At 43.1% G+C, this 25,629-nt stretch overlaps 1 protein-coding gene across 3 annotated transcripts in view; it reads left to right on the forward strand.

Annotated features, from left to right (window-relative positions):
- Positions 1–25,629, forward strand: part of LOC106568460 (zinc finger protein 462) — an 83,906-nt gene that overhangs the window by 22,801 nt on the left and 35,476 nt on the right. For all 3 annotated transcript variants that reach the window (XM_082960546.1, XM_014138829.3, XM_082960547.1), the window contains exons 2-3: positions 19,799–20,055; positions 20,287–25,613. In XM_082960546.1, coding sequence (XP_082816672.1) covers positions 19,830–20,055; positions 20,287–25,613 — 5,553 coding nt within the window. In that variant the 5' untranslated portion in view covers positions 19,799–19,829. The remainder of the gene's footprint in view (positions 1–19,798; positions 20,056–20,286; positions 25,614–25,629) is intronic.

Below are 25,629 nucleotides of genomic sequence, written 5' to 3' on the forward strand. Positions count from 1 at the left end.
AATAGTGTCGATCTCCCTTAAGAAATAGTGTCGAACTTGTAGGTACCTGTAAAAATCTTGTTTATCCAAGCCATGTTTTTTACTTAGGTCCTGGAAGTTATCTAGATCCCCATTCCTTATAATTGTACTGAATGATGTAATGCCTTTCTGCGTCCATTGTTTAAATCTGCTGTCCTGAGTTGCAGGGATGAAGCTGGGGTCGTATGCGGGCCAACTCAGCAGTTTGACCTCTCTGTCTAAATTATTTTGCTTAACTACCCTAAACCATGTCTTCAGAGAGAAATTAATCCACTGATTTTGTCTACTGTATATTTCTATTACCATGTCCTTGTTTCCCAAAACTGACTGTATGGGTGTCTCTGTAAAAGTTGTCTCGATGTCTTTCCATTTGGATTCGTATTCTGAATTGCACCAACACACCAGAGGTCTCAATTGGGCTGACACATAATAATTTTTGAGGTTTGGTTAGGCCATACCCCCACAGTTTTTTGGTAATTGTAATGTTGAATTAGAGGTCGACTGATTATGATTTTTCAACGCCGATACCGATTATTGGAGGGCCAAAAAAAGCTGCCGCCGATTAATCGGCCGATTATTATTATTATTTTTTTAATGTATATACACTGCTCCAAAAAATAAAGGGAACACTTAAACAACACAATGTAACTCCAAGTCAATCACACTTCTGTGAAATCAAACTGTCCACTTAGGAAGCAACACTGATTGACAATAAATTTCACATGCCTTTGTGCAAATGGAATAGACAACAGGTGGAAATTATAGGCAATTAGCAAGACACCCCCAATAAAGGAGTGGTTCTGCAGGTGGGGACCACAGACCACTTCTCAGTTCCTATGCTTTCTGGCTGATGTTTTGGTCACTTTTGAATGCTGGCGGTGCTTTCACTCTAGTGGTAGCATGAGACGGAGTCTACAACCCACACAAGTGGCTCAGGTAGTGCAGCTCATCCAGGATGGCACATCAATGCGAGCTGTGGCAAGAAGGTTTGCTGTGTCTGTCAGCGTAGTATCCAGAGCATGGAGGCGCTACCAGGAGACAGGCCAGTACATCAGGAGACGTGGAGGAGGCCGTAGGAGGGCAACAACCCAGCAGCAGGACCGCTACCTCCGCCTTTGTGCAAGGAGGAGCAGAAGGAGCACTGCCAGAGCCCTGCAAAATGACCTCCTGCAGGCCAGAAATGTGCATGTGTCTCCTCAAACGGTCAGAAACAGACTCCATGAGGGTGGTATGAGGGCCCGACGTCCACAGGTGGGGGTTGTGCTTACAGCCCAACACCGTGCAGGACGTTTGGCATTTGCCAGAGAACACCAAGATTGGCAAATTTGCCACTGGCGCCCTGTGCACTTCACAGATGAAAGCAGGTTCACACTGAGCACCTGACAAACGTGACAGAGTCTGGAGACGCCGTGGAGAACGTTCTGCTGCCTGCAACATCCTCCAGCATGACCGGTTTGGCGGTGGGTCAGTCATGGTGTGGGGTGGCATTTCTTTGGGGGGCCGCACAGCCCTCCATGTGCTCGCCAGAGGTAGCCTGACTGCCATTAGGTACAGAGATGAGATCCTCAGACCCCTTGTGAGACCATATGCTGGTGCGGTTGGCCCTGGGTTCCTCCTAATGCAAGACAATGCTAGAACTCATGTGGCTGGAGTGTGTCAGCAGTTCCTGCAAGACGAAGGCCCGTCCGTTCCCCGCCCGTTCCCCAGACCTGAATCCAATTGAGCACATCTGGGACATCATGTCTCGCTCCATCCACCAACGCCACGTTGCACCACAGACTGTCCAGGAGTTAGCGGATGCTTTAGTCCAGGTCTGGGAGGAGATCCCTCAGGAGATCATCCGCCACCTCATCAGGAGCATGCCCAGGCCTTGTAGGGAGGTCATACAGGCACGTGGAGGCCACACACACTACTGAGCCTCATTTTGACTTGTTTTAAGGACATTACATCAAAGTTGGATCAGCCTGTAGTGTGGTTTTCCACTTTAATTTTGAGTGTGACTCCAAATCCAGACCTCCATGGGTTGATAAATTGGATTTCTAGTGATTATTTTTGTGTGATTTTGTTGTCAGCACATTCAACTATGTAAAGAAAAAAGTATTTAATAAGATTATTTCTTTCATTCAGATCTAGAATGTGTTGTTTAAGTGTTCCCTTTATTTTTTTGAGCAGTATATATACACACACACACACACAGCTCTGAAGTGACAACGATACTGAAGAGTCTGCTTAGGAGACAAATACTCTCAACTGTTTGAATAATAAAAATAGAGTTTAAGATACCTGTGATGAATGCTGAAAACAAAAACTGTAATTTCTATATGCAGGAAATCCTATTTTAATAATGGGCATGGTAAGAATTGACTACCAAAGTGCGAGTCATAATTCCCATGACACCTTCTAGCAAAATCTGAAAAGCGGTTCCTTCATTTATTCCATAGGATATTTTTAGATTAACTTAAAATAAGGTCTGTGTTTGGTTTAGGCTTACACCACCTTGCCAATTTTATAACTGTGTAGATATCCATAGGATATAACTCTGATCAATATAAGCGAAGATAAACATTTTTGTAGAGTGGATTTATGAAAATATGTTGACAAACGTTACTTAGTGAGATTTACACGGGTATCAAAACGCCCAGGCGGTTTAAGCACAAAACACAGACCTTATTTGAAGTAGATCAAGACATTCTCTATGGAAGACATGAACGGTAAAATAATGAAGGAACCCCTTTCAAGTTCAGCCGCAAGTTATTACAGGAATTATGACGCGTCGACTATTTCTCTCTAAACCATATACCTTTGACTATTATGAGCCTGCTGCTGCTTACCACCGCTCAGTCAGACTGCTCTATCAAATATAAAATCATAGACTTAACTATAATATAATAAACCTTAGTGTCCGGATTTGACCATATGGTCAAATCCGGACACTATCATCTCGAAAACATTATTCTTTCAGTGACATACGGAACCGTTCCGTATTTTATCTAACGGGTGGTATCCATAAGTCTAAATATTCCTGTTACATCGCACAACCTACAATGTTATTTCATAGTTCCTTAAAATTCAGGCAAATTAGTTCGCAACGAGCCAGATTCTGTATACCCTGATTCTGCGTGCAACGAACGCAAGAGAACTGACACAATTTCACCTGGTTAATATTGCCTGTTAACCTGGATTTCTTTTAGCTAAATATGCAGGTTTAAAAATATATACTTCTGTGTATTGATTTTAAGAAAGGCATTGATGTTTATGGTTAGGTACAGTCGTGCAACGATTGTGCTTTTTTTCGCAAATGCGCTTTTGTTAAATCATCCCCGTTTGGCGAAGTCTGCTGTCTTAGTTAGGATGAAATAGTCTTCACACAGTGCGCCACGAGCCAGGTGGCCCAAACTGCTGCATATACCCTGACTCTGTTTGCAAGAGAAGTGACACATTTTCCCTAGTTAAAAGAAATTCATGTTAGCAGGCAATATTAACTAAATATGCAGGTTTAAAAATATATACTTGTGTATTGATTTTAAGAAAGACATTGATGTTTATATGGTTTACACGTCGGAGCAAAGAAAGTCCTTTTTCGCGAATGCGCACCACATCGATTATATGCAAAGCAGGACAGGCTAGATAAACTAGTAATATCATCAACCATGTGTAGTTGACTAGTGTTTATGATTGATTGACTGTTTTTTTATAAGATAAGTTTAATGCTAGCTAGCAACTTACCTTGGCAACGTAAAGCAGGTGGTTAGAGCGTTGGGCTAGTTAACGTAAGGTTGCATCCCCAAGCTGACAAGGTAAAAATCTGTCGTTCTGCCCCTGAACAGGCAGTTAACCCACCGTTCCTAGGCTGTCATTGTAAATAAGAATGTGTTCTTTAACTGACTTGCCTAGTTAAATAAAGGTTTAAAAAGAAAAAAAAACGGCAAATCGGTGGCCAAAAATACCGATTACCGATTGTTATGAAAACTTGAAATCGGCCCTAATTAATCGACCATTCTGATTAATCGGTTGACCTCTATGTTGTATATCTAATTCTTGGTCTCTTACTGTTCCAGATAAACCTTGATATCCATTTATCTCTAAACTGTTTAAGCGGGATTTCTATGGGCAGTGATTGGAACAAGTACAGTAACCTCTGCAGGATGTTCATTTTGATTGTTTCAATTCTACTACTAGGATCTAAGGGAAGTGAATTCCACCTGTCTAGGTCATCATATATTTTCTTGTTGATGTGATCGTAATTCATGCAATAAAGTTTGGGTGTATGTTTTGGTAGATATACTCCAAGATATTTAATGGATGAAGAGATCCAGTCGAAGTTATACCTACTCTTCAGCTCTTCCTGTGGGGTATAATTATATACTAGGGCTTGGGTCTTGTGTACGTTAAGCACATATGTTCCAAATGTTTGTAAAACATCCATCAATCTAGGTCCACTTGAGCCTGGGTCTTTAAGGAATAACAGAACGTCATCAGCATACATGCATATCTTATGTTCACTGCTTCTTATTGTTATTCCCTCTAAGGTTGGGTCCTGTCTTATTGTTATTCCCTCTAAGGTTGGGTCCTGTCTTATTGTTATTCCCTCTAAGGTTGGGTCCTGTCTTATTGCCTGTGCTAATGGTTCGAGGTACAAGGAGAAGCGCGTGGGTGAAATATTACAGCCTTGTCTTGCCCCTCGCTCTAATTTTATCGTTCGTGACAAATGTCCATTTATCTTTATTCTAGCAGTCGGACATGAATACAGTGTTTTGATGCACTGTATCACTTCTTTGTTGAAACCAAATCTTTCCATAACTTGGAATAGATAATCCCAGCCCACTGAATCAAATGCTTTTTCTGCATCTAGACTGATTAATATTGCACTTGTCTTATTCTGAGTAATGTGGTCCATGACATGTAGTGTTCTCCTTATATTGTCCTGTGTCTGCCTATTTTGTATGAAACCAGTTTGATCTCCGTCAATCAATTCTGGGATTATGTTCTCCATTCTTTTGGCTATTATTGATGCATATAGTTTATAATCCGTGTTAAGAATTGTGATAGGTCTATATGAACTTCATTCCTTCTTATCTTTACCCTCTTTTGGGATTACAGATATGATGGCCTCTCTCCATGATGGTGCGAGACCCCCCTCCCGCAGAGTCCAGTTAAAACAGGCCCTTAACCTCTATGGGCTAGCGTCCCACCTACTCAACAGCCAGTTGAATCCTGTGGCGCGTTATTCAAATCCTTAGATATGCTATTACTTCAATTTTTCAAAAATATGACTATTTTACACCATTTTAAAGATAAGACTCTCGTTAATCTAACCACACTGTCCGATTTCAAAAAGGCTTTACAACGAAAGCAAAACATTAGATTATGTCAGCAGAGTACCGAGCCAGAAATAATCAGACACCCATTTTTCAAGCTAGCATATAATGTCACATAAACCCAAACCACAGCTAAATGTAGCACTAACCTTTGATCTTCATCAGATGACAACCCTAGGACATTATGTTATACAATACATGCATGTTTTGTTCAACCAAGTTCATATTTCTATCAAAAACCAGCTTTTTACATTAGCATGTGACTAGCATGTGACTAGCATTCCCACCGAACACTGCCGGTGAATTTACAAAATTACTCACGATAAACGTTCACAAAAAGCATAACAATTATTTTAAGAATTATAGATACAGAACTCCTCTATGCACTCGATATGTCCGATTTTAAAATAGCTTTTCGGTGAAAGCACATTTTGCAATATTCTCAGTAGATAGCCCGGCATCACAGGGCTAGCTATTTAGACACCCAGCAGGTTTAGCACTCATCAAAGTCAGATTTACTATAAGAAAAATGTTCTTAGCTTTGTTGTCTTCGTCAGAATGCACTCCCAGGACTTCTACTTCAATAACAAATGTTGGTTTGGTCCAAAATAATCCATCGTTATATCCAAACAGCGGCGTTTTGTTCGTGCGTTCTAGACACTATCCTAAAGGATAAATAAGGGTGACGAGCATGGCGCAATTCGTGACAAAAGAATTCTAAATATTCCATTACCGTACTTTGAAGCATGTCAACCGCTGTTTAAAATCAATTTTTATGCCATTTTTCTCATAAAAAAGCGATAATATTCCGACCGGGAATCTGCGTTTAGATAAACAGACAAAGGAAAAGAAACCATTCGGTCGAAGCGGGCACGCGCCTAAACCCATAGTACTCTGAGTGGCCACTTGCCAAAAGCGATAAAGTGTTTCAGCCAGAGCCTGCCTCGATATCGTTCAACGTTTTCCCGGGCTCTGAGACCCTATGGACGACGTAGGAAGTGTCACGTTATTGCACAGATCCTGAGTCTTCAATAAAAAGAGCCAAGATGAAACACTACTTCTCAGACAGGCCACTTCCTGCTTGAAATCTTCTCAGGTTTTGGCCTGCCATAGGAGTTCTGTTATACTCACAGACACCATTCAAACAGTTTTAGAAACTTTAGGGTGTTTTCTATCCAAAGCCAATACTTATATGCATATTCTAGTTACTGGGCAGGAGTAGTAACCAGATTAAATCGGGTATGTTTTTTATCCAGCCGTGTCAATACTGCCCCCTAGCCCTAACAGGTTAAGTAGAGGTGTTAGTTGTTCTCTGAAGGTCTTGAACCATTCTGAAGGGAAGCCATCAGGCCCTTAAGTAGAGGTGTTAGTTGTTCTCTGAAGGTCTTGAACCATTCTGAAGGGAAGCCATCAGGCCCTTAAGTAGAGGTGTTAGTTGTTCTCTGAAGGTCTTGAATCATTCTGAAGGGAAGCCATCAGTGCCTGGAGACTTGTTTACTTTTAGTTGAGATATTGCTTTATTAATTTCTTCGGTGGATATTTCTAAAGTTAGTCTATCATTTTGCTCTGTCCCAATTGAGGGGAGATCAAGTGAGTTCAAAAAATGCTCTATTGTCTGTGCATCTGCCTTCTCTGGTTCCTTGTACAGATGTGTAATATGATTCAAATGCATTCTGTATTTCATCTAATTTGCATGTGATCTTCTTTGTTTTGGGGTCTTTTATTTTGAAAACGGTATTCTGTGCTTGTTGTTTCCTGAGTCTCCATGCTAGTAATTTGGTTGCCTTTGAGCCTGCTCCATAATATCGTTGTTTCAGGAACCTGAGCTTTTTCTCTACTTCTCTATAAATCTGGTCAATTTCCTGTTTTACCTTTTGAATCTCTCGTAATAGAAGAGGATCTTTGTATTGACTATGAGATCGTTCTAAGTTTCTTAGTGTTTCCTGTAATGTCAGCAGTTTCTGTGCTTTAATCTTTTTCTTGAGAGATGATGTGGCTATGATCTTTCCTCTAATAACCGCCTTAGCTGCATCCCACAATGTAGCAGGAGATACTTCCTCGTTATCATTATTCTCCAGATAGATGTTCAATTCTGTCTTTATTCATTCCTTGAATGCTGGATCATTCAGCATGCTTGTATTAAGTCTCCATAGAGTATTTCTTAGTTTGCTATCAAGATGTAGAGTAAGGTAAACTCCATTACGATCTGATAAGTCGCTCTGTCCATCCTACAATCCTTAAGCCTGTGTCTATCTGCACTGTACATGAAAAAATAGTCTAACCTGGAGTGTTCAGTGTGGCGGGCTGAGTAAAAAGTATATTCTGTCTTGTGGGTTTCACGCCATACATCGAGCACTCCTAGATCCTGCAATATCCTATTGATCTTTTTAGCAACTAGACTCATGTTCCTATTTTTATTTGTGCTGTCCAATTTTGAGTTTAAAATAGTGTTAAAATCCCCTCCACAGATAAGAGTGTCAGGTTTCTGGGGTAATTCAATCAAACACCTTCCTGTAGAAGACCATGTCACTCCCTGGGGGTGTGTATACATTAAATAATGTAACTTCCTTGTTATCCAGTTTACATTTAACAAGTATAAGTCTACCCTCCTTGTCTTTTATTTCTGACATAAACTCAAAATTAACTGAATTTGGGATCAAGATTGCAACTCCCCTTCTACCCGTTTTGTAAGGAGAAAACAAAGTGTTCCTATATCCCATTTTCTTGAGTTTCTCGTGTTCAGGTGTGGATAAGTGAGTTTCCTGCCAGAATAGTATGTCAACTCTCTCCCGTTTCATCTTTGCTATTACCTTACTTCTCTTGATGGCACTCCCCAGTCCGTTTACATTCAGACTTATGACCTTAAATTCCCGATGATGCATCGATAGAAATAAAAAAACCTGTGCACCATATCTGCCTGCTTATCTTGAGCCTAAAAATGAACGAAAAATCAAGAACCATAATAAAGTAAAGTGGGAAAATACTTAGGTATTTGGACTCCCATGTCAGAGGACTGTCTCCTGCCTCTGGGGTTTGAGGGGATGAGCCTGTCCGCAGGAGGGGCCCCTCGCTCAGATATGAAAATGCGTGACGTAGTCACAAACTAGACCTGTTGGAAACGAAAATAATAAGGGCGCCTGTTTCGTCACTTATACACATCGGTTAATTACAAGTGAAACTATAACGGTCATGCGTGCATATCCTGAATCCTCCTCTTGATATGTCCTTCTGTCACCCCGTTGTCAATGTGTCATTAATCCTTAGTTAATATATATGTTATTAACGTGACTCTACTTAGTGTGTTCATAAAGAACACATACGTTTGGCTGCTCATCTTGTTCAGCATTGGGGGGAAATAGGGGAGATATTTAACCTATTGTAATGTCAACCGTAACAACCCAATGTCTTAACAGCTCGCAGTAACTATTCATTCTGTTAAATCTGGTTCAGTGTCTTCCATCTTCCTGTTGGAAATGCCTGAGTCTCTCTCGGATGTGAACGTCCTCTCGCCGAGGTGGTTTCCCTCTTTCTCCATGGCTCTGCTTGTCGATAACGATCCATGGGAGAGCCTGCTCGAGTCTTTCTGCCGGTGATGTCGCCTTTCTCCTGGCGGTATACTCCACTGGGATGCCTCTCGACTTCAGATCCTCAGCCGCCTCGTCTGCATGCTCGTATGTAACCGGGCCATTTTCCAGAAATACCCGCATTTTTGCCGGGAATGGTGTTTGGAAGCGTATACCCTTCTCTTTAAGTGCTTTCTTAATGAGGGTGTATTCTTTCCTTTTTTTCAGTATCTCTCCCGCGTAGTCATGATCAAAGAACACTCGTTGGCCTTGGAAGCTAACAGACTTTTTCCAGGTTGCATGTAAGACTTTCTCTTTGACTGAGAATTTTAGGAACCGTACTACTATGGATCTTGGTGGGGCGCCGCTGGGGGTTTTGGGGCCAGAGCTCGGTGTGCTCTCTCAATTCCCAGGTCAGTGTCGTCTTCAAGTATGTCTTTGAATAGAACCTCCACGAATTTGGGCATAGAGTCTTTTTCTGCGCTCTCTACTACGTTATAAAGTCTAATGTTGTTTCGACGTGAGAAACCTTTGAGTTCTGTCACTTTTGCCCGTAGTGCGTGTTGGTTTTTCAGTGACTGTTCAAGTATTTCCTTGACTGCGGAGTTCCATGTGTCCGTTTCCCCAATGCGCTGTTCTGCGTCCCCCATTCTCGTAGATATGCTGTGAAGTTCTAATTTGTTTTCTTCAAGTTTCCGGTTAACCTCTCTGGGCTAGGCGGGACGAATTCGTCCCACCTACGTAACAGCCACTTGAAGCCTGTGGCGCGATTTTCAAAACCTTAAAAATCCTATTACTTCAATTTCTCAAACATATGACTATTTTACAGCTATTTAAAGACAAGACTCTCGTTAATCTAACCACACTGTCCGATTTCAAAAAGGCTTTACAACGAAAGCAAAACATTAGATTATGTCAGCAGAGTACCAAGCCAGAAATAATCAGACACCCATTTTTCAAGCTAGCATATAATGTCACAAAAACCCAGAAGACAGCTAAATGCAGCACTCACCTTTGATGATCTTCATCAGATGACAACCCTAGGACATTATGTTATACAATACATGCATGTTTTGTTCAATCAAGTTCATATTTATATCAAAAAACAGCTTTTTACATTAGCATGTGACGTTCAGAACTAGCATACCCCCCGCAAACTTCCGGGGAATTCGCTAACATTTGACTAAATTACTCACGATAAACGTTCACAAAAAGCATAACAATTATTTTAAGAATTATAGATACAGACCTCCTCTATGCACTCGATATGTCCGATTTTAAAATAGCTTTTTGGTGAAAGCACATTTTGCAATATTCTAAGTACATAGCCCAGGCATCACGGGCTAGCTATTTAGACACCCGGCAAGTTTAGCACTCACCATAATCATATTTACTATTATAAAAGTTTGATTACCTTTTGTTGTCTTCGTCAGAATGCACTCCCAGGACTGCTACTTCAATAACAAATGTTGGTTTGGTCCAAAATAATCCATCGTTATATCCGAATAGCGGCGTTTTGTTCGTGCGTTCCAGACACTATCCGAAATGGTAAAGAAGGGTCGCGTGCATGGCGCAATTCGTGACAAAAAAATTCTAAATATTCCATTACCGTACTTCGAAGCATGTCAACCGCTGTTTAAAATCAATTTTTACGCCATTTTTCTCGTAGAAAAGCGATAATATTCCGACAGGGAATCTCCTTTTCGGCAAACAGAGGAAAAAATCACAAAGGCGGGGGCGGTCGGGTCACGCGCCTAAGCCCAGAGTCCCTTGATCGGCCACTTGAGAAAGGCGATAATGTGTTTCAGCCTGGGGCTGAGATGACGACATTCAGGTTTTTCCCGGGCTCTGAGCGCCTATGAACGACGTAGGAAGTGTCACGTTAGAGCAGAGATCCTTAGTAAAAGATAGAGATGGAAAAGAAGTTCAAGAAATGGTCAGACAGGCCACTTCCTGTAAAGGAATCTCTCAGGTTTTGACCTGCCATTTGAGTTCTGTTATACTCACAGACACCATTCAAACAGTTTTAGAAACTTTAGGGTGTTTTCTATCCATATGTAATAAGTATATGCATATTCTAGTTACTGGGTAGGAGTGGTAACCAGATTAAATCGGGTATGTTTTTTATCCAGCCGTGTCAATACTGCCCCCTAGCCCTAACAGGTTAATTTCTTTCTTGAATTCATTTAGTTACTTTCTTAGATCTTCTCGAAGTTCCCCTCGTAAGCCTGTGAGCACCTCGTGCAATTCCTCCTTTTTCACCTCACGAAATGAGGGTTCTTTTGCTGCTGCTATCTTATTTGTGCTAGTATTAGCCATCTCAGGTTCATCGACGATTATATCTTCTGCTGTCTTGTTACGGGCTGTTGTTGTAGCTCCGCAACCTTTTCCTATTTTCCCCTTTTCCATTTTGCTTAAGTTATTATAATGCTCTGAGTAAATACTTGAATTTAGGAGGGGAAATACCCAACCGATGTGCAGTACGAAAAACTAGACAGCCATTTCTTAACTTGCGTCACCGGAAGCCGCCCGTTTGGGGATGTCTGATAGTATTTCTGATTGTCTTAACTCACCACCACTAATGAGCTGTGTGTTTTCTTCACTTCAAACAGCATGTAAACAAAGTCTGTTCCTCAGTGTTTTTAAAACATTTTCCCGGGTCTCTCCCTTTCGATAACATTTTACATTTTTACATTTTAGTCATTTAGCAGACGCTCTTATCCAGAGCGACTTACAAATAACCACTGAGCCTCAGCGTGAAAGGGAAAAATTGCATACTCTGATCCAGTGGAAACTTCATAAAATACCTGATTACTTCTTAGCCCTTGCACAAATACAACTGTGTTTGTCTGGAGCTCACTGGCTCCGGAAACTCTGAGTTCCCAGAATAGTTGATACAATGTTGCAAGTTTTCTAGCTAGCTGTGGGCTGGACCAGTTGATAGTTGATACAATGTTTCAAGTTCATTGTAGACAGGTGGAGTAGCGAGATGAATGAAGAACATGAACAAACTTCCATGCGTAGCCACTGTGATTTTATTGAATATGTATTTTAATAATTCTTTTTCCTGATATTTTTTTATTTGATGGCTTTATGTAGGCAATTTTTTACCTAGTTGGCAATAGAACAAAAATACTTTATTATAATTTAATTGAAACTGCTCCATGACAATGTGCATATGAAAATCATAACTGGCATGCAGATCAGTAGAAATGGTAATATTAATTGTAAGTTGGCACTCCACATGAAAAAGACTGTTGACCCTTGGTGTAGCCTATTACTGCCAACTGCAGGAGGAGGGTCGGGAACAGGTTTTTTCTTCTGGTTATCTAGATCTTTGATTCACTCTTGAGTCATTTGTGTGTCTTAATTATGTAATCAAACAGTGTGCTTAAAGCATCAGACAAGCTCAGTGTATATAGTTGATTTGATTAAAACACATTGTGTGTCTATATATAGAAAAATACAAATTTTGCAATTTTGACCAATCGATGGGTCAAAATAAAAGATTTCTTTAGTCGTGGACAGCCCTGGTGGATTTTTATGTGTGCTTGAGGTAATTGTCTTGCTGGAAGATCCACTTGCGGCCAAGTTTCATCCTCCTGGTAGAGGCAACCAGGTTTTTGGCAAAAATGGCCTGGTACTTGGTCAAATTCATGATGCAGTTGACCTTAACTTCTTGGGGCTATGTGGGACGCTAGCGTGCCACCCGTGGTGCACCCTATCAACAGCAGGTGCATTTCAAGAGCGGCAAATTTGAAACCAAATAAATGTCAAAATTCAAATTTTTCAAACATACAACTATCTTACACCCTTTGAAAGATAAACATCTCCTTAATCTAACCACGTTGTCCGATTTCAAAAAGGTTTTACGGCGAAAGCATAAAGTTAGATTATGTTAGGAGAGTACATTGACAATAGCTGTGTGTAATGTTTTGTCAATTCAAAGACAGGGTCACCAAAACCATAAAACCAGCTAAAATGATGCACTAACCTTTTACAATCTCCATCAGATGACACTCCTAGGACATTATGTTAGACAATGCATGCATTTTTAGTTCTATCAAGTTCATATTTATATCCAAAAACAGCGTTTTACTATGGCATTGATGTTGAGGAAATCGTTTCCCTCCAATAACCGGCAGTCAAGTCAGCACCACAAATTAAATAATTAAAATTAGAAAACATTGGTAAAATATTATATTGTCATTTAAAGAATTATAGATTTACATCTCTTGAACGCAATCAACTTGCCAGATTTAAAAATAACCTTACTGGGAAATCACACTTTGCAATAATCTGAGCACTGCGCCCAGAAAAATATGCTTTGCTATACAGACAAACGGCCATGTTGGAGAGATCTAAAATCGAAAATACTATGTAAATAATCCATTACCTTTGATTCTCTTCATCAGATGTCACTTCCAGGAATCCCAGGTCCATAACGAATGTAGTTTTGTTCAAAAAAGCTCATCATTTATATCCAAAAAGCTCCGTGTTGTTAGCACATGATCTAAGCCAGCCGGACTTCTCGTCATGAACGAGGGGAAAAAATATATTTACGTTCGTTCAAACATGTCAAACGTTGTATAGCATAAATCATTAGTGCCTTTTTTAACCAGAACATGAATAATAATCAAGGTGGACGAATGCATTCTCTTTTATAACGTATTGGAACGAGGGTACCCAACATGAACTCGCGCGCCAGAGTCTAATCGGCCATCACCGTTCCATGGCTCTTGTTCGGTCAGATCTCACAGTAAAAGACTCAAAACACTTTGTAAAGGCTGGTGACATCTAGTGGAAGCAATAGGAAGTGCCAAAACATTAATCAACCCCTGTGTGTTTCAATGGCATAGGCTTAAAGGTAATTCAACACATCAGGTATCCACTTCCTGTCAGAAAATGTCTCAGGGTTTTGCCTGCCAAATGAGTTCTGTTATACTCACAAACACCATTCAAACAGTTTTAGAAAATATAGGGTGTTTTCTATCCATATATAATAAGTATATGCATATTCTAGTTACTGGGTAGGATTAGTAACCAGATTAAATCGGGTACGTTTTTTTATCCAGCCGTGAAAATACTGCCCCCTAGCCCCAACAGGTTAACAAGGGCCCCAGGACCATTGGAAGCAAAATAGCCCCATAATATCAAAGATCATCCCTACTGTAAAATATGGTGGTGGAAGTATTTTCTGCATATGCATTGTTATTTTGAAGGCCAAACCCACCATTGGTGTGCGTGGCCAAAAACCTCTATTTTCATGTCATCTGACGATAGCACCGCCTGGCATTTGATAAACTGTATTGGCACTAAGATTAGAACCGGTGCTATGGTTATATGACATGAAAAAATAGCTATTTGGCCACGCACACCAATGGTGGGTTTGGCCTTTGAAAAAACTATGCATATACAGACAATATTAATATTCCACTTAATTCCATTGACCCATGAGGCAATTGTATAGGTGGCAGACTCTTGCTTGTAACATATTCATTCTGGTTCAGATATATGAAAGGAGAACATGTTGACCCATAAGGTCTGAAGTCTGAAGCTGTCTAGTGGTAGTCTTGTTTGTTCCATGTTCATTCTGAAAGCCATGGGTTGAACATATAAATATTTGACCCATAAGGTCTGAAGTAATAAGCTTGAAGCTCAAAGTCTAAATCTTGTTTTGTGTTGACATTGCCTAGTCTTCATTGTACCATATTCATTCTGAAAGTCATATTTTGAATATATGACAATTACCTTAACAAATGAACCCATATGAAGTTCTGAAGAATCTGGATCTGTACAGTGTTGACATAGATACAAGTGACAGCTGTGGGAGAGAGCTTCTAGAGGAAGTGACAGATATCCTAGATGAAGTGACAGCTGTGGGAGAGAGCTGCTAGAGGAAGTGTCAGAAAGCTGTGTAAGAGAGCTTCTATATGGAGTGACAGAGAGCATTTAGATGAAGTGACAGAGAGCTGTGGGAGAGACCTTCTAGATGAAGTGTCAGAGATTTGTGGGAGAGAGCTTCTAGAGGAAGTGTCAGAGATCTTCTAGAGGAAGTGTCAGAGATCTTCTAGATGAAGTGTCAGAGAGCTTCTAGATGAAGTGTCAGATCTTCTAGATGAAGTGTCAGATCTTCTAGATGAAGTGTCAGAGTTTCTAGATAGTGTCAGAGCTTCTAGAGGAAGTGTCAGAGAGCTTCTAGATGAAGTGTCAGAGAGCTTCTAGATGAAGTGTCAGATCTTCTAGATGAAGTGTCAGATCTTCTAGATGAAGTGTCAGATATCTTCTAGATGAAGTGTCAGATATTTTCTAGATGAAGTGTCAGAGAGCTTCTAGAGGAAATGTCAGAGAGCTGTGGAAGAGAGCTTCTAGATGAAGTGACATAGAGCTTCTAGATGAAGTGACAGAGATCTTCCAGATGAAGTGTCAGAGAGCTTCTAGATGAAGTGTCAGATATCTTCCAGATGAAGTGTCAGAGAGCTTCTAGATGAAGTGTCAGAGAGCTTCTAGATGAAGTGTCAGAGAGCTTCTAGATGAAGTGTCAGAGAGCTTCTAGATGAAGTGTCAGAGATCTTCTAGATGAAGTGTCAGAGAGCTTCTAGATGAAGTGTCAGAGAGCTTCTAGATGAAGTGTCAGAGATCTTCTAGATGAAGTGTCAGAGAGCGTCTAGATGAAGTGTCAGAGAGCGTCTAGATGAAGTGTCAGAGATTTCTGGGAGAGATCTTCTACATGAAGTGACAGAGAGCTGTGGCAGAGAGCTTCTAGATGAAGTGTCAGAGAGCTTCTAGATGAAGTGTCAGAGAGCTTCTAGATGAAGTGTCAGAGAGCTTCTAGATGAAGTGTCAGAGAGCTTCTAGATGAAGTGTCAGAGAGCGTCTAGATGAAGTGTCAGAGAGCTGGTTTCTGTCAAAATGTGGTTGTATGTTTGTTTTTTATAAACCTTTTCAAATATGAAATAATAATTTATTGATCTCTCTTGTGTTGTGTCATCTCTCATTGACAACAATAGATTGATGTCCATGGGAGATGACACAACACAAGAGAGATCAATAATGTTGTCAATCAATCCAGGATTAATAATTGAGGATCTCTACACCTCCCTAACATGTTTCTGTAGTGTGTTATCAGTTAAATGTGGCCACATAATTTAATCTGCGGCTTCCATTGCCTGCCTCTCCTGTATACTGCATGAGATGGTGGAGACCAGACCGGCCAACGGTTAAGGACAAAACCTCTGTACTCTTAATCAGCTTAATGCTGGCTTATTCAAAGGCGCTCTTTCAGACAGGGCAGCTGCTGCCGCCAGGCCGGGCCCAGTTTGAGGAGAGGGTGTGACTGCTGGCAGCCTGGCCGATGCAGAGAGACTGGTTGGTGATTAACAAATGTCAGTAGACTTTGGAATCTGGGGAGCAGAGTCAGGTGGCTGGGTCATGCTAGCCTGTTTTCCCGATCTTCCTCCCCTCTTTCCTCACTCCTCTCTTCCTCTCCTCTCGTCCTCCCCTCTCTTCCTCACTCCTCTCCACCCCTCTTCTCTGGCTCTTCAAGCCAAAGACTGCAGATGTTTCTGTGGGCTCTGAAAAAAAGGAAGTTCAGGCATGTTTTGCATGTTAAGACCTTGTGGGGCTTAGTTGGCAATTTCAAAATATTTTCTCTCTTCCCAATTTGTTTTAAAGAAGCTGGTGTGGTGTCATTCCAAAGGCCTGACCCTCTTAATTAATTATTTGGTTATTTTTTACTGTCATTTTTTTGGTCCCCAATAAATGTATTGTCACCAATGAATGAAAGAGCTAAGTCAGGAAGGCTAGCAAGTGCGAGGTGGTTTTGCTGAGCTACATTGCAGGCGAGGCAGGCTGAAGGACTTGAGGCACAGTACATCTGGCAGATAGATTTCTGTCAGCAGCTCTCAAGTGACTGTCTGGGCTGTCTCAGGACCCGTCACAAATAGCACCCTATTCTCTATATAGTCCACTACGCTTGACCAGAGCCCTATCGTTTGACCAGAGCCCTATTTTGACCAGGGCCCCATAGGGATCTGGTCAAACGTAGTGCAGTATATAGGGAATAGGGAGCCATTTGGGATGCAGCCTCTGTGAGGAGGATCTGATCCGTGGGGCCATGTTGTGCAGTGAGAGCACTGGCTGAACACCTAAGCACACATAGCTGGCTGGCTCCTAAAATGGCTGCCCTTGAAGCTCAAAGGATCTGCTGCACAGCTCAGTGCCTGACTGTCAGAGCGCCGACAGAGCAGATAAAAGCATTACAAATACCGTCCATTAACTTGGTGTGGCTGGCATGGAGTCACTAAACTGACACCTGGGGAGATAGTCGCAGGAACGTTCTTGATATCCATGTCAAGGATCCTGGCATTAGAATGCATCTTTGTTTTGTATTCCATGTTCCAAGTTCCGACGAGAGAGCTGCCACAGATCAGGGTGGCAACCTGACCCTGGACAACAATGAGGGAGCAGGAACTGTCTTCTCGGGGACCCACTGGCAGGCTGCAGGGGCTGTTCCAGTGGAGATTGGTTGGTTACTGGACGGACGTTAACTGTTATGGTTTCATACCAGAGGTCTGCTGACCCTGCAGCCAAACATAAGCTACAATACTAATACAAATGGACAGATGACTGAAAATAATGTCCCCTTCTACCACAGTTAGCCGTAGGAGAGGAGAAGTCACTGTGTTTTTGGAGCTCTGCAACGGGTTACACTGCTCATATGGTGTACGTATGGTGTATGTTATGGTGTACGTTTACAGGACCAGGTAAAGGAAGAGTGTGTGCTCAAACTCAAATTGACATTTACTGGCCACCATTTTGCCACAGGTGCAGGAGCTTCAGATAAACAGGATATATAGGCCTTGTGGTGGTATTGCAAAAGCTCCTCCTAGGACAGGAATGCTGGTGGATGTAAGATAAAGCCAGGGAGTTGAATAACACAGGCTTTCTAAAGTCAACAGCTTTTTAGTGCTTCTTCCTACCTTCTACTTTTCTGAACAGTGTATATTTGAATAAGAACTAGTGCTGGTTGTATAGACTATTTCCATAAGGGATGGTCAAACTCTATAGACATCTTACCAGTAAATAACCCCCAGAATGCTATGTTATGATCGTTCTGCCAAGGCCAAAGGATTATACAAAACGATGCATATTTCACTGGACTAAACTGCTAACAGAGTGAAGCAATAATCCTCTTTGAATACATGCAAATATTCATGTCCTTGGTCTAGACCAATGCACAGCGCAGATGACCTGTGGCAAATGTATTAAATATTGCCTGTTCTGCTTTCTGCAGAATTAGGCTTGGTGTTTTAGTTCAGCCTTTATTTAGAAAGTGTTAAAATCCAATAAAATATATCTAAAAAGAATAAAAAAAGAGAGTGCACATCACGCTGTGACGAGTTTGAATGTTAATGAGTTACATTTCAAGGTAATGCCGTGTGTCTCTGTGTGTCACCACACAAAGAAGTGTGGACGAGAGGCCAACACCCTTTTGATGAAATAGCTGTCATAACTGCCACATAAACAGCCATTTTATGCCCCAGTCCTGTTTCACTCTCTCCGTTTCATTAATGCTTTGAAATGTGTTTTTTCCTTTTTAACTGACACTGACTGTAGACAGAGATGGCTAATTAAGATTGCCTGTCTTTTGTGATGGTCTAAGAACTGTCCTGTGCTATTTTACCAATGTATGTATTAGTTTAACGTCCATCGTTTTGGAAACATATTTTAGAATGGGAAGCGGGTTACCATTTGGAATTGTGTGTTTTTTGTCACACTGTGTAATACTTTGTTCCACTTGGGACTAGTCTGTCCACAAGTTTGGGATTTATGTTTGTATCATAACAATACACACCAGTGTGTGTCTATGTGGCATTGGTCTACATTGAAAACTGTCTATTTGAAACAGAGAAATGTAAATGGATGGCATATCGGTGTATTTATTTGCAGCAAGTCAGTTTGACCAACAAGCAATACCATTGGTTGGTTAGAATGTCGAGGTCGGTGGTGACAGGTTGTTATCAGTTGGTCCGCGCTATCCGTGAACCTTGGGACGTCTCTACCCCGTTTAAGTTGACGTTTAAAATGTTTAAGGTAAGGATTAATGTTAGGGTTGGGGTTAAGGATTAGGATAGGGATGTCCCAAGGACCCCGGATAGCACTGACCATTATCAGTTACATCAGTTGTGTGTTTCATCATGGAACAGAATAGCACTGCGGACACAAAGCTTTATCTTTCTCTCTGTGTGGATTGATTTAAGTCTTTTTTGGGAGGGACTTGATGCAATCTGAGGGAATTGTCTGTGTGTGTGTGATGTAAATATTGGGATGCAGTCTGACGGTTATGCGTCCCAAATAGTACCCTAGTCCCTTTTTTAGCGCTCTACTTTTGACCACCGCACATAGGGCCCTGGTCAAATGTAGTGCGCCATATCAGGAATAGGGTACTATTTGGGACGCATCCTGATGGCGCTGCTCTCCAGCTGTAGTTTATCCCAAGGTAATAAAAATGGAACAAATCAACTCAGTAATCCCTCCTCAGATTGCCCATTGTTCTTGGAACCATGCAGCAACAACAACAACAGATCTTCTTAGTATGCGCTGCGGTGATGTCAGAGCAGAAGAATCCAGCCGTCTGTAGATGTCTCTAATGTTGTCGTGTGAGACCGAGGCAGAAACTGACCAATTCTCTTGTCTTGCCTTCTCTAAGATATCTCTACTGTTGCATTTCTATCCCAGGGTTTTAGCCTAGACTCATTTCTATACCAGGGTTTTAGCCTACACCGGGTCTAGGCCTAAATACTTTTGTGTTTCCACCCATGTGGCCTAAATGTGACATGTCACTTTAATTTCTTTCCCTACTCACCCATTCTCTTCTCTTGTGTTTTTCCTCGCCAGGTTTCCCTGATTTTCCAGGGAGTCCTCAGCGATGGAGGTGCTACAGTGCGATGGCTGTGACTTCCGTGCTGAGTCATATGACGACCTCAAGGCTCACATCCAGGATGTCCACACAGCCTTCCTGCAGCCCACGGACGTCGGAGATGGAGAGGGGGGCGGGAGTCCCTGCCAGTCCAGGTCAGACTCTCTTAACTCCCCCAGCCAGACAGAGGGGGAGGAGGAGGATGAGCAGAATGAATCTCCCCAAACTGAAACAAGTAAGGGCACTCCATCGACTGTGTTGTGTATGGACAAATGATTATGATTTTGATTGTCATCATTATTATGAATGATATAGATATATGTATAGGTATGTCTTATACTTTACATATTTATAGGTCTTATACGTACATATTTTATATATTTATATAAAGATGCATATAATTATTAAAGGAAAGATTGATTCAAGTTTTACACTGGTCTCTTTTGCTATTCTTTCTTTCCCACAGGCCACTGCTTCGAAACAGACTTTTCCATCTCGAACCAAATACCATACAACAAGTCAGCAAACCAGTCAGCAAACCAGTTATTCCAGTGTAAGATCTGTGTCCGTTACTTTAGATCCAAATCTCTCTTGAGTAAACACACCAAGAAGGTACATGGAGCCACACTAAGTGGTGGGAGCTCACCAGCATCCCAGGCATCCAAACAGTCCAACTACAACATCCTTATCCATGATAGTCTTGGGAAAGTGTTCTCCTGCCAGTATTGTACATACAAGTCTCCACGCAAAGCCAGGATCCTGAAACACCAAAAGATGTATCATAAAGGCAAACTTAATCTGGACCCCCCAGAATCTCAGTCTGAGGCTGTTGAAGAATCTGAGGCATTGTCGTCTGAGGAACCCAGTGAGGAACTAGAAGAGGATGTGGTGGAACGTGGCATCTTGGAGTCCATGGTTAAACCTCTGGGGAAGTCCAGGAGGAACCAGGCTCTTCGTGGGGAATGGTGTGATAACATGATGAAAAACAGCAACATGGCGAAAAGGATCTCAACCATCCACCCAGGTGGAGAAGGAGAGGGAAGTGCAGGCTCTTCTAAATCGGATTCCCCCTCTTCCCCAAGAAGCCCTCCTAACTCCAATATGGTTTCCAATGACCAGAGTGTTAATGAAGGCTCCTCAGTAGCCAACTGCTCAGTTTTCAAGTTCAGCAAGACCGCCTCTGGGATATCACCCTATCAGTATTCACAGATCCAATCGGTAGCGCCCAACAGCACAGGATCCTCCATTTTGTCTGAAAGGTCCACCTTCGTGATGTCTGATGTCTCCAACTCTGCCATAGAGATGGATTCAGGCATGCTGGATGACCCTAGGAGCAGCTCTGAAGAAGACGACGATGAACTGGGTGACGAGGATGACCCCAAATACACCGACCCGTTGTCAGCCGGTGATTCTGCTAAGCAGCTTCTGTCTGAGGAGGATAACAAGATGCTGGAGACTAAAGGGATACCGTTCAGAAGGTACATGAACAGGTTCCAGTGTCCCTTCTGCTCTTTCCTCACCATGCATCGCAGAAGCATCTCCCGTCACATCGAGAACATACACCTGTCTGGTAAGACTACAGTGTACAAGTGTGATGTGTGCCCCTTCATCTGCACCAGCCCTCTCAAGTTAGGCACGCACAAGCAAAGCCACTCCTCAGACTGGGACACCATGGACTTGACCAGTGAAAGCCCAGGTCCTCAGAACGAGACTCCAGAACCAGTGAACGGAGGAAATGTTGCTCCTTCCAAAGTCAATGGGAAAAAGCTAAACAGTGTGCTAAATGACCTTAATCAGCAGAACCCTCACCGCTGTACACTTTGTAGCTTCTCGACCACCACCCTGAAAGGTCTGAGGGTTCACCAGCAACACAAACACTCCTACTGTGACGAAATGCAAGCTGTCGTTCTGGAGGAGTCAGCAAATGAGCAGCAGGACTCTGAATTAGAAACGCTCTCCAATTCTCAGAGCTTCGTACAAAAAACCCAGACTTCGATTCTTGGACTTGGATCCAAAAAGCACTTAACCGGGAAAACAGCAAGAAAGTCCATCAACGACCTACCTTTGGATCTGTCTCCAGTCAAAAAGAGAACTAGGATTGATGAAATCGCCAACAACCTTCAGAGCAAGATCAGTCAACAACAGGAGGATCTGGTGATTAATCTGGAAGAAATTGATGATGAAGAGGAAGGAGAGCTCAACATTGATGAAGATGCGGGCAGAGACAAGGAGGAGAATGACAGCGATAGTAAAAATCATGGCTACGTTTACAACAAGCTTTACGAAGGCCGGGTGGGGAAAAGAAAAAGAACCCTTACGTCAAAGCTAAGAAACATTCCCATTGCGCTGACACTCTCTGACGATGAGGACAACGACTCTGCTGATCCTAAAGCTGATCTCCAGGACCAGAGCAGCCAAGACAGCCGGGACACTTCTTTCCATGAGAACCTGGACTATTCAGAGGTCTCTGGGGTCGCACGCTTCTATTGCAAGCACTGTGACTACCACAACAAGTCAGCCCGCAGTGTGAGCACCCACTACCAGAGAATGCACCCTTATATCAAGTTCAGCTTTAGATACATCCTCGACCCCGAGGATCAGAGCGCCGTCTTCCGTTGCCTGGAGTGCTTCATCGAATACACCAACTTCAACGATCTTCACGATCACTATATGGATCACCACCCAGAAGCCAGCAATGTGCTGAACTTCAACCAGCCAGATCTGGTGTACATGTGCCGCTTCTGTTCGTACACAAGTCCAAACGTCAGGAGCTTGATGCCCCATTACCAAAGAATGCACCCTGAAGTGAAAATAAACAATGCTATGATCTTCTCGAGTTACGTGGTGGAACAGCAACACAAGGGTGCAGAATCTCAAACTCTGAGAGAAATATTAAACTCCGGTCCCAAGAGTTTCACCTGTAGCTCTTCCACTTCCACGCCCAAGTCCTCATCCAGTCCTGCCCACAAAAATGTTGCAAAGACGCAAGATACAACTGCAGAGACGGAAGCCCTGAAAGAGGGTGGTAACGTTGTGGTGTATGACTGTGAAGTATGCTCCTTTGCTAGCCCTAACATGCACTCTGTTCTAGTTCACTATCAGAAGAAGCACCCAGAGCAGAAGGCCTCGTATTTCCGCATTCAGAAAACTATGAGGGTTATCACTGTTGATAGGCCACTGTCAGCAGGCAGCTCTTCCTACAATGTCAACATACCCACCCCTGTGAAGTCATCCAGCGCCACAATGCCATTTGGTACGGATGAGGAGATCTACTACTGTAAACATTGTGTTTACAGCAACCGCTCTGTTGTGGGTGTTCTTGTCCATTATCAAAAGAGACATGCAGAAATAAAAGTGACAGCGAAATACATCAAGCATGCCACTCCCACCCCTGGGTTGATGAAACTAATGGATGAGCTACAGATTGCACCTCCAAAGCAGTTCCTCAAACAGTTCAACAACAACGGATTCGATGGATCCAGTAATTCCCACGGTAGGGTTGGCACAGAGAAGGGAGAAGCAGAGATGCTCTTCTTCTGTCAGCACTGTGACTATGGGAACCGCACTGTAAAAGGAGTGCTGATTCACTACCAAAAGAAGCACAGGGACGCAAAGTCGAATGCTGACCTTGTACGCCGGCACACTGCAGTGGTCCGCAGTCAACGAGAGCGAGCTCAGATGGGCCAGTCAGGCACTGCAGCCTCTGCCATTGCTCCTGCTGCTCCTGCTGAGATAGAAACGTCCTCCGAAACCCTTCGCTCATTGAAGTGCAGGCACTGCTCTTATACATCTCCATACGTGTATGCCTTGAAGAAGCACCTGAAGAAGGATCATCCTACTGTGAAGGCCACAGCCATGACAATTTTACACTGGGCGTACCAAGACGGCATCCTGGAGGCTGGTTACCACTGTGAGTGGTGCATCTACTCCCACGGAGAACCCAACGGGCTGCTCTTGCATTACCAAAGACGCCACCCAGAGCACAACGTTGACTACACATACATGGCCAGCAAGCTGTGGGCAGGGCCTGATACTACTGCCTCCCAGCCGGGAGGGAACACTGGGGACACTAAGCACTACCAATGCAGAGATTGTGCCTTCGAGGCTTGTTCCATCTGGGATATCACCAACCACTACCAAGCTGTCCACCCCTGGGCTGTCAAAGGGGATGAGTCTGTGCTACTGGACATCATCAAAGGTCAAAGGTCCCAAGCGACACTCCACCCGTCGATGGCTAAAGGACCACCATTTATTTTTCTTCCGACTGAGCACGATGAAGGCCCACTGGATATCCCTACGCCACCTCAAGAACACCTCCAACACCATCCCAGGCTCTCCCACACAAGCAGCTCTATCTCAAACAGCCCGTACCAGTGCACTGTATGTCTGTCTGAGTATAACAGCCTACATGGACTTCTAACACACTATGGCAAGAAACACCCAGGCATGAAAGTCAAGGCGGCTGACTTCGCACAGGAAGCTGATATCAATCCAAGTTCGGTTTACAAGTGCCGCCACTGTCCGTATGTGAACTCACGCATCCATGGAGTTCTCACTCATTACCAGAAGAGGCATCCGTTGGTGAAGGTCACCGCGGAGGACTTCTCAGACGATATAGAGCAGGTTAAAGATATAACTGAAGTGGATGACAAGTGCAAAACCCAAAGACAGGGCTATGGTGCGTACAGGTGCAAAATGTGTCCTTACACTCATGGGACATTGGAGAAACTGAAAATTCACTACGAGAAATATCACAATCAGCCAGCTTCAGATATGTTCAAGACTCCCCACATGCAATATTCCACAGTGAAAGATGAGCCGGTGGCTGAATGCAGTGCCACGAGTCTATCGTCAGAGGTACAAGAGGTCAGCGAATTCGAACTCGCTCTCACCCAGTTCCCCATCAACAAAGGAGAGGCCCATGCTGTGTTTAGGTGTCAGCTCTGCAAGTACTTCTGCTCGACCAGAAAAGGCATAGCTCGACACTACCGCATCAAACACAACAATGTCAGAGCTCAGCCGGAAGGCAAGAACAATGTCTTCAAGTGTGCTCTCTGTTCGTACACCAATCCCATTCGCAAAGGCCTGGCGGCTCACTATCAGAAGCGTCATGACATTGATGCCTACTACACACATTGCCTGGCAGCCTCCAAGACGTTGACGGAGAAGCCCAGTAAAGTGGTGGTGCCCTTGGCGTCGGAGGCGGAAGGGTCAGAGCTGACCGAGGAGTTACGGTTGGCCGTGGAGAGGAGAAAGTGTTCGCTCTGTGCTTTCCAGGCCTTCAGCAGGAAGAGCATAGTCTCCCACTACATCAAACGCCATCCAGGAGTCTTCCCCAAACGGCAACACTCCAGCAAGCTTGGACGCTACTTCACTGTACTCTATGCCAAAGAACCCGAACCTATCGAAGAGGTGAACAAAGTGGTGGAGGTTGAACCGAAGCCCGAGCCAGAGGGAGAGGTTGCCGGATGGCTGCCGTTCAAGTGTCTAAAATGCTTCCAGCTATCCTTCAGCACGGTCGATCTGCTCTCCATGCACTACAACGACCATCACAGTGGCAAGGACCTGAAGCGGGACTTCGTCATCCACCCCAGCCTTACGGAGGATGGGACGGAGACAGAGCTCTATCAGTGTGCCCACTGTGAGCTGAAATTCCTGGGCCTTCCTCTCCTCAGCACTCACCTGATGAACCATAACGAGGAGTTCCAGAAGCGGGCGATGAGGCAGGAGAGGAGGAGACAGCTCCTTAGCAAGCAGAAGGCATCTGAGCCACCAGAGACAAAGACTGAGAAGGTGAGTTGTAGAGTTC

The sequence above is a fragment of the Salmo salar genome, chromosome 13 (genome assembly GCF_965601325.2).
Source record: "Salmo salar chromosome 13, fSalSal1, whole genome shotgun sequence".
NCBI classification, from domain to species: domain Eukaryota; kingdom Metazoa; phylum Chordata; class Actinopteri; order Salmoniformes; family Salmonidae; genus Salmo; species Salmo salar.